Source organism: Thalassophryne amazonica, chromosome 3 (genome assembly GCF_902500255.1).
Source record: "Thalassophryne amazonica chromosome 3, fThaAma1.1, whole genome shotgun sequence".
Taxonomy (NCBI): Eukaryota; Metazoa; Chordata; class Actinopteri; order Batrachoidiformes; family Batrachoididae; genus Thalassophryne; species Thalassophryne amazonica.
The window spans coordinates 61,205,438-61,215,047 of NC_047105.1; the positions used below are offsets into that span (position 1 = coordinate 61,205,438).

General features: G+C 40.5%; 1 protein-coding gene across 1 annotated transcript; it reads right to left on the minus strand.

Annotated features, from left to right (window-relative positions):
* Positions 1–975: 975 nt before the first annotated feature.
* hyal2b (hyaluronidase 2b) lies at positions 976–9,311 on the minus strand. Its single transcript, XM_034166470.1, has 4 exons — positions 9,164–9,311; positions 7,143–8,122; positions 1,841–1,930; positions 976–1,753 (listed from the first exon to the last, which is right to left on the minus strand). The coding sequence occupies exons 2-4, from the start codon at positions 8,091–8,093 to the stop codon at positions 1,364–1,366; spliced, it is 1,431 nt and encodes a 476-aa protein (XP_034022361.1). The 5' UTR covers positions 8,094–8,122; positions 9,164–9,311; the 3' UTR covers positions 976–1,363.
* Positions 9,312–9,610: the final 299 nt, after the last annotated feature.

A 9,610-nucleotide genomic window follows, 5' to 3' on the forward strand; every position in this document is an offset into this window, starting at 1 on the left:
TATAAAATGTCAACTTTTTTTAATAAGTTGGTGGTGTTGTCCGTCTAAACCAGCATGCAGAGGACTGATCTCATACGGAGACAGTGATTCTATACAAATGCAGAGCTGTACACTTTTGGGTTCACATTTTGGAAGAAAAAGGCAAAAAAGAAAAAGGCAAATTAAACAATTCCATTTAAGGTTCTGAATAGAATAATGCTGTCACATCGTTTCAACTCAGACACAAAGAGCAGGCTGATGCGGCTGACCCCACCTTCTGCAGAAAGCAGGAGACGACAGTGTCCATGAGCAGCACGACTCACTAAAATGTTGGTGACTAATGGAAACAAACACCAACATAAAGGGCGTTATATCAAGCGTAGCAAAATTATTGTTTTCATCTTTATATATATTGAACGATAAGTCGATATATTTATTATTGCGACAAGCCGAGATGGGGCTAACGTTTTTGTCATGTTGATAGGCGCCAAAATTTTCAGCCCTTCTACTGAAAGCTCTTCAACTGCTCATTAAGCACGCACAACATTCCAAACACTGAAGTAGATAGGCTACAGCAGGAGAAGGCCACATCAAGTGTGCCCCTCCTATCAGCTATGAACAGAAAACTGAGGCAGCAGCAGGCACCAGCTCACCAAAAGTGGACAGAGGAAAACACTGCCTGGTTGGGTGAGTGTTGATTTCTGCTACAAAATTCAAATGGTTGTCACAATTTGGTGTAAATAATATCAAAGTATGGATCCATCCTGCTTTGTATCAACAATTCAGACTGGTGGTGGTGTAATGGTGTGGTAACTGTCATATGCTCTCATGTCAACACAAGCCAAAATCTTTGGGAAATGTTTACAGCACCTTACTGAATTTATGCCACAAGAATTAAGACAGTTCTGGAGGAAAAAATGGGTTCAATCCAGCCCAAGACGGTGTACCTGTAGAGCCAGTACCTGTAAATGTTCATGATAAAATGGCACAATTCACACTTGTGCTTCGAAGTGAAGCGATGGTTTTAAGGCATCTGATCCAGTTTGCTGAAGTAGTAGTAGTTGTTGTTTTGGTGAATTCAGAGTGTGATCATGTGGAGTGCTGTTATCTGGAGGTCCAGGTCGGCACGAAGCATGATCTGATACTGCAGAGCTCCAGCATAAATTAATGATCCAAACATAAACTTTAATTGGTACCCTGTAGACCGTTAGTGATATGTTAAGTTGAAGTGACTTTTATTGGTCGACTCCTCATGATGCTGCTTGTATGAGATGAAAAGCCACTGGATTTACTGGGAGATTGCCCATCCTAGTGCTGACTGCAATGATTGATTTTGTCCTCCAAGTGTCCCTTGAAAGGGTGGCAAAAACAGTAAATGCTCTCCTCAGTGCAGCAGGGTAAGGAGTCCAAGTGGAAATATGAGGCAAAGGGGCCAGGTCTGGAGGACAGAGGCTGCTCTATTCTGGCCTTTTTCTTTCTTTGCACAGCCCTCACCACTATACTCACTGTAGCATTGACATTGGAAGTGTGTGTGGAAAGCAGCCAGCTCAGCTTGGCCCGGCGTGCCTGTGAGCTTCAGCTGGCCACGCAGGCTGGTGATGCTGTGGGTTAAGGGGCTGAGATGCAGATACGTGTCACTGTCCGATACTCTGCGCAGGCAGCGGCCGTGGGATTTACACAGCATCCGACTGCACTGCTCTGCTGCCGTCGACACATTGAGCAGGTACCGGCCCAGCGGGCCCTGCAGATAATCATTTATGCTGGAGCAGCTGGCCTAGAAGAGAAAGACATGTTAACAGCAAACTTCAGAACACTCAGCACATCAAACATGCATGTCACGTAGGGAAGGCGAGGCACTTACCTTGCTGCTTGTATAGGAGGTGTCCCCCCAGAAGATAACACCCGCGGCTCCAAGAGCAACACTCTCACCAATGGTGGAGACCAGGTCTGTCTGGAGTACAAACACAAATAGATTGTTTTATGAGCCACAAACTGAACCTCTGAGTTAATATTGTAAACAATGTAAATTATAGTGTTCCCACTTTAATTTTCTTGCCATAAACATCACAAATAAAAACACGACACAAGCCAAAACAAGTTTGTTTCATTGTTGTTTGTTAAACTGTTGTTTTTTGTTTAGTTGAACAATGTAGTCTCTGAAATCAGACCCGATCCTCCCTATACTTTCACTACGTACGTTGCTGCAAATGAAGACAGGCCCCACCTCCCCCTCATGTCATAGCCACTATTACTGACTTAATACAACTTTGATGCCAGGATGAAGCTAACCTGTCCTTTGGGGCATGAGAAAAAGGAAAGAGAGAAAAAATTAGTTCTGCGAACAACAGTCAGCAAAACATGTTCTCTACTTTTTATGTCAGCAAATAATACTGAGTCTCTGTCTCTGATGCTACGTGTATTAAAGTTAAATAACAGATAATTTATATTGCAAAATGCACTTCACTAAAAAAAAGGTGTTTTAATGCAAAAGCAGGGCCACATTCACAACAAATACTTGTACTGTGAAAGTCAATGTTCCTTATTACAGATTCAAATTTGACAGCACTGGGAAGACATCAACTAAAATCCAGTGTTTGCTTTAAGAAACAAATCAACACATAGAAATGTTTAATTCTGTAAGTATTATACATTCATTCATTCATTCATTTTGTAGTACTTATCCTAGCGACCCAGATAAGGGAAAAAATATTACAAATGCTATGTATAAATAGGTTTGAGTCACTTCAAATAACATCTACAATAAATCCTTATTTTCATATAATTTATTAAAATAAACATTCCTCACGAGACAGGTATCAGGGCTTCTGATCACAAATTGTATCATAATGCCCCAGAGAGGACATGATCAGCTCTGCCCCCCCCCCCCCCCAAAAAAAAACAAGTAGCAATTAGAGTACAAATATCTAAGGTTGTTGCAACTAACTTATTTTCATTAATCTGTTGATTAGGCAGCATGGTGGCTTATGGTTTGCACTGTTGCCTCAGAGTGAGAAGGTCTTGGGATCACTTCCATCCTGGTCTTTGTTAGAAGTATGTTGAGTTTACATGTTCTCCCTGCATTTGCATGGGTTCCCTCCGGGTGTTCCGGCTTCCTCCCTCTTCCAAAGACATGCAGGTTCTGTGAATTTTTGATTACAGGTGTGAGTTAAAGTCTGACTGTGTTTGTGCTCCTTTTGGCTGGACTGTGTCTAACTGTAATTAAGATGGTTAAATGCAGAGGACAAATTTCATTGTATGTATTAATCTACATACAATGACAAAAATGCCCTTCTTCTTAAATGTTTAAACAACCCAATACTCAAATAAAGATATTTAATTTACAGTGATACAAAAGAAACAACAGGAACAAATTATTACACTGAAGAAACTGGAACATGTAAATCTGTGGCCTTTTTCTTTTTAAAATATTTAAATAATTAACAAAAAACACATCAATTATCGTGTTAACTAGCTAACTGTTTCAGCCCTAGTAATTGCAATACTACAGTGCCATATTGTTATTGTTGTTTTGTAGTAAATCCGACTCCTACGCAGCCATCGCTTATTCAGCAGAAACTTGTTTGCATTCACGAAGGCCTGTGGTCTCTTATCTTACTTACATATAAAAGATTACATATATGAATAAAGTAGCTGCAAAAATGTCTGGTGACAGTCAATCAACTCTTGATAAATGTGAAACCTGGCAGTCAGAGTTGTTCTCTGATCTCCTTAACAGCTTGTATTATACGAGGTCTGTTAGAAAAGTATCCGACATTATTTTTTTCAAAAACCATATGGATTTGAATCACGTGTGATTACATCAGACATGCTTGAACCCTCGTGGGCATGCAAAAGTTTTTTCACGCCTGTCGCTTACGTCATTCGCCTGTGGGCAGTCTTTGAGTGAGGAGTGGCCCACCCTCTCGTCATTTTTTTCATTGTTTAGGAATGGCTCAGAGACTGCTGCTTTGTTTGATAAAAAAATTTTCAAAAACTGTAAGGCACAACTGAGTGGACATCATTCGATAAATTCAGCTGGTTTTCGGTGAAAATGTTAACGGCTGATGAGAGATTTTGGTCTGTTAGTGTCGCTTTAAGAACGGCCCACGGCGCCTGACGGCGATCTGCGCTCCGAGGCATCGTCGTCTCGCTGTTTCAAGCTGAAAACTTCCACATTTCAGGCTCTGTTCACCCAGGTCATCGTCAGAGAACAGAGAAGTTTCAGAAGAGGTCGGCATGAGGAGTTTATGCGGACATTCCACTGTTAAAGGAGATTTTGTAATGAAAGAACGTGCGGGCAGATTCGCATGTCGGGCCGGACCCGACCGCAGGGTGTCGCGACAGTAAAAACACCTCCATTGGAAACCTTAACGGACAAGTTGGAACATGCCCAGCTGTTAAACAATTTCTCAGATACTCACTTGTTGAAAGCCATCAACAGCCACCTGAATTTTACAAATAGTTTTCAACACGGAGGTGTTTTTCCTGTCGCGGCGCAGACGGATTTGCGTCGTCGTCACGGAACCGACTCGGCAAATTTGCCCGCACGTTCTTTCATTACAAAATCTCCTTTAACAGTGGAATGTCTGCATAAACTCCTCATGCCGACCTCTTCTGAAACTTCTCTGTTCTCTGACGACGACCTGGGTGAACAGAGCCAATTAGGATGTTTTCAGATCGAAACAGCCAGATGGACGCCACCTCCGACCGCGCTGCGCCGATCCCCTTTGTGAGCTGTCCTTAAAGCGAAAGAAACTCCACAATCTCTCATCAGCCGTTAAACTTTTCACCGAAAACCAGTAGAATTTCTCGAATAGTGTCCACTCGGATATCCCTCACAGGTCCTGAAAAAATTTTGATAAAGCAACGCGCACCGTCTCCAGCAGCGTCTCAGACAAAGGATGTCAGCTGAGAGGGCTGGACCAATGCTCACTCAAAGCCTGCCCACAGGCGAATGACGTCACCGACATGCGTGAAAAAACTCACGCATGCGCATGAGGGTTCAAGCATGTCTGGTGTAATCGCACGTGATTCAAATCCATAGTTTTTTTTTTTAATAAAACTGCCGGTTAGTTTTCTAATAGACCTCGTATGGTACATTCAAGTTCCTAACAACTGTAATATCTTTGGACACTCAACAGTTCCATTGTGGACGCTGACACATACAAAGCAGTAATGTTGAATTGAATAAATAAATTACTTGTATGGCACAAAATACTATAAATGCCTCATTTTACAAAAACACAAATCAAATGCGAAAGGCAATAATTTTTTGTCTAACAAAATTAAAGCAATTAAGAATTATATTTCTTTGACCCATAGTTGCTTGCTGAGTCAGTTCTTCACAATTCCTATTGTACTTTAATTTTTTCAACTACACCTATAATTCATTCTAATTGTTGTGATAATCACATTTTTGTTTTATTGAATGATAGTGATTACTTACTTATATTAATTCCATACTATATATTTTATTGATCAATTTCATCATTATGCTGACATTATTATTGTTCATTTCATTCAATAACAGAGGTAATATTGTACCTGTAGTTTCGAACATTGGTAGGGGCAGGGCTGGTGGCCAAGTGTGCCTTTTTCTAGAGCGAAAGGTTCGCTGTTCAAGGCCACCCCTGTCCATTCTCCATGTAATGTGAGGTTTTATATAATGGCTGGATGGATCCTTGTCATGTGATTGGTGCTTTGTATGTCACGTGACACGGATTATTTATTCCAATTTCTGTGGTGTTGCATTCAGCATGCAAATATGGTTCCATTTACCGTGCAAATTTGGTTCCATGTTTTATACCATTGCACACTGTGAACCCCGCCCGCGCACACACTAGTGGGGGCAGTGTTTAGCTAAACATGGAAGTTTGTTTTCCTGACGGACGACGATTTGAATGAGCGACTTGATGATGCTAATTCTTCTAACACTATCTCTCTCACGCACACAAAAACAAATCCCCTATGCCATAAGCCATCTGGAGGCATGAAGAGCTGTTAGGGTGAAAAGCTGGACAAATTTCTGATGTGATTTTTTTTGCTGGACTGATGAAGCACACAGTCTTTTTTTTTTTTTTTTTGAAGTATCACAGACTATCTAACTGTTTTTCCAAGTTCAATGAGAACAATTTTGCACTTCTATTTAAAGTTTGTGTTGGACTGTTGATGTCAAAGCACCACACCAAAATGTAAGTCCCTTTTTGGTTGTTTATAAATTAATATATTATCAAATGACAAGGATCTATTTTAGCCCTTATACAAAACAAATAATGAATGTTTTTGCATTCTTTCAATGGAACGACTATTTCATGAGGTGAAAGATGGAACATTCCATCTTTCGCCTCATGAAATATTCGTACCATTGAACTCATAAGCATTCATTATTTGTAAAATGTCAGGAAGGGCACCCAGCATCAAGCTTGTGCCAAGTCAACACGCATATCCAACTGAAACAAGGGAGAAGTCAAAGGGACTTATGTAACCACTAAAGCTGAATGAATTATACAATGAATTAACAGTTTCAAGGCTGGGGTGTGGCCATACAATGTGCCACCCTGAAGTTGTTGTGACATGATTAATCAGGCATGAAAAAGTATCATTCTGATACCCAACTGTATATTCACCTTTTCCTGACTTTTTTCTAATGTTGTCTTTTCTGCCTTGCAAAAATACTGTATACTTTGACTGCAGGTCTCAACTCAAACAACTGTTCAATTAAACAAACTTTTAAATTTAATGGAGAAAATAACGTGGTAATGTTAAAAAAAAATGATAGACGTGTGTAACCTGCAATAAAAGGGTTCATAAACAGACACACACATGGAATGACTAACCTAACTGGGTGATTTGTAATTGCTCAATAGATATATGAATAAGTGTGGCAGGGGTGGTGGCCAAGTTTTTAGTGCTTTTGGTTTCAGTGTGGGAGGTTGCCGCTTCAAACCATACCCCTGCCACATTTCTCCATGTAATGTGGAGTTGCATCAGGAAGGGCATCCGGCGTAAAACTTGTGCCAATTAAACATGCAGATCTACCTCCAATTTGCTGTGGTGACCCCAAGTTTAAAACAAGGGAGCAGCCAAAGGGGCTTACTTTTACTTACAACAGATATATGAATAAAATGCCTATGATTGAGAAGACATCACTAGAGGATACTAACCTCAGTCAGGGCAGTCATTTGGTTGATGTAGGTAGGTCGGGTATAAACAAAAACAGGACGTGCTAATCCATCCCCAACAGACGCTAGGCGCATTGCCTCCTTTACTCGGTTACGGACAAAAAGCCGTCCATAAGTTGTAGAATGTAGTGCAGAAGCCATGTATATAGAAGGAAACAATGCAGTACTTTCTGTCCACAACCAGTTAAGTTGGTCATTGCGGTCTAACTCTAGAACAGGGCAGCGGCCCGTGTAGTTCTTCAGCCCACTCACGTAATCATGGTTGTAACAATCTGGAAACAGATAGAAGCCCCAGAGTTTATTCGGTCTCATATTTTTGACAAATTTTAGAGTCTCTAGCATAAACCTGCGAGCTGAGAGCTCAAACTCTTGCTGTGCAACTTTCCCCACTTGTTCTGGAGACCATTTAGGGTTCTTTTTTGCCACCATTTCACGTGATTTAATCCGATAGAGATCTTTAGCATCCCAATTACGAATCCACAATGGACGCCACTCCTCCCAGTCAATGACAGCCAGACCTTTTGCTTCAGGATCTCGAATGTATTTTTGCACATCTTCAGGCATCTTTTTATAGTGCTGAGTTAGGCTAGCATCTTGTGGAAGACCTCCGTTCACTGCACGGCCATCATGATCATAATAGGGATACACCCCAAGGCGCTCCTTGTAGAATATTGTGAGGGTCTGCCGAAAAAATGCTTCATTGGGCGAAGCCACAATATCAAACTGTTCCAGAGACAAACTTATGTCATGTCGAGGGGCACAGTCCTCTGTTGGGGCATTCCAAGCAAGAAGAACTGGTTTCTTGGAAGACAATGGCCATCTTGTTTGCTTTATGTCAGCTGAACAAAAGACTGTCCACGATGTCAACAGAGACAAAAGCAGCCAGGCTAGTTTTCCAGCTGTTCTGAAGCCTGAGTGAGACAGAGCTTCCATGGTCACCTCTCGCCTTCTCTTCTCTTTGTCTACACAAAAGAACAAAAAAAGCTGGTTTGTTAAAGACAACCAAAAGAATTCAATTGTTCCAACTAGACTTAAGCACATAGCTCAGTTGAAATCACCACAAAGTTAAAGAATATTATATAGTAAAAACTGTACAAGTCCAGGCTGATCTCTTAAATAGTTTGTTTTTGTAAACATCAGGCTATTCATTGTTCAGTCAACTGCAAACAAGCCAATAAAGAGACAAACAGACACAGCTGAAAAAACTAACCAAAACAATAAAAAACGGAGAGATATTAAGACTAGGCAATCATCTGTATTTGGAGCTTCTTTTCACCAAACTTAAACTTTTCCACAGCAAAGTTAGTGCTGAGGAAACAACAGCCACAGCCCGGAAAAATGAAAATATTTTGAATATGGCTCTGATGGTTCTCCCAGCTGTTAATCATTGAGGCAATATGAAAAGAGTGGAATCCCAAATTAATCGAGGCATTTGAGATTTTCCACCTACTGCCAAAATCTACCACTCATACTCGAAACTTTTCAAAGCGTGGCCAAATCAAGAGAGACACGACAATATATTTTAAAAGCTACTGACCTTCTGGGCAAGTATACCAAAAATCCCCAAACTACAAAAGACAAGCTTCTGGATTCTAACATAACAGAGTTGCAAAAAGAAGTGAACTTAACTTCATTGTTTGCCCCCTACGTTCCAAAGCAATGGAATGGAATGTTTTTTCCAATATTAATTTTAAGAAATAAGCAACATAATTAGTTAATAACATGTTGTCAGGTCGTTTCCAGTCAGGTGTTACACAATATTTTGAGCCGTCACATCTTGTGACTGCTCGTGAACAGGCCTCACTCATCTCTAACGACACCTCTACCACAAAAGTTCTCAATTTTAGGATGAAACATTAAGAGTGGGAAAACCCGGCACATCTACGTTTCATGCAAACTGACTTAAGTATCTTTATACACAAATTAAAATGGCTCAATTCCTTCAAAATTTCATTGAAAGTGCTAAACTAGCAGTTAGGCATCGACTTCCTCTTTAGTCTGACCTGTTCCGATGAGGCTGAACCTCGAGGCTCGTGTAACGTACGGATAAATTCCTCTTCCAATGCCCTGCCATGTGGGAACAAATAAAATTAAAATATTCCTCCATTCAGTCCATATTGGTGCTTCACAAGTTTGCCAGAGAGAAGAGTGTGTGTGTGTGAGAGAATGTGCTGGGAGGAAAAACTCATTCGGTTGCTGACTTGGGGGGTTTAGCGTTTTTACAAAAGACAAACATTGACACACATTGGTTATTTATACGAATATATCATTAAATATCGTATAGTTTATCCCAGTATTTTAAATACTTTCACTATCGTAACTTCACGTGGAATAAATATGGCTATGAATTTACATTTCAGTGTCAAACTCCCCCGGAGACAAACAACAAATAGTTTGTCCTGTAAATCTACTCCTCCATAGGAGAGTGGAAACAAATAGAGGCTTTTGAT

Coding starts and splice junctions, on each gene's coding strand:
- hyal2b (XM_034166470.1), bottom strand. CDS start 8,093: ATGGAAGCTCTGTCTCACTCAGGCTTCAGAACAGCTGGAAAACTAGCC. Junction 1,931..7,142: donor AAATGACTGCCCTGACTGAG/GTTAGTATCCTC, acceptor TTTGTACTCCAG/ACAGACCTGGTCTCCACCAT. Junction 1,754..1,840: donor CCTCCTATACAAGCAGCAAG/GTAAGTGCCTCG, acceptor TTTCTCTTCTAG/GCCAGCTGCTCCAGCATAAA.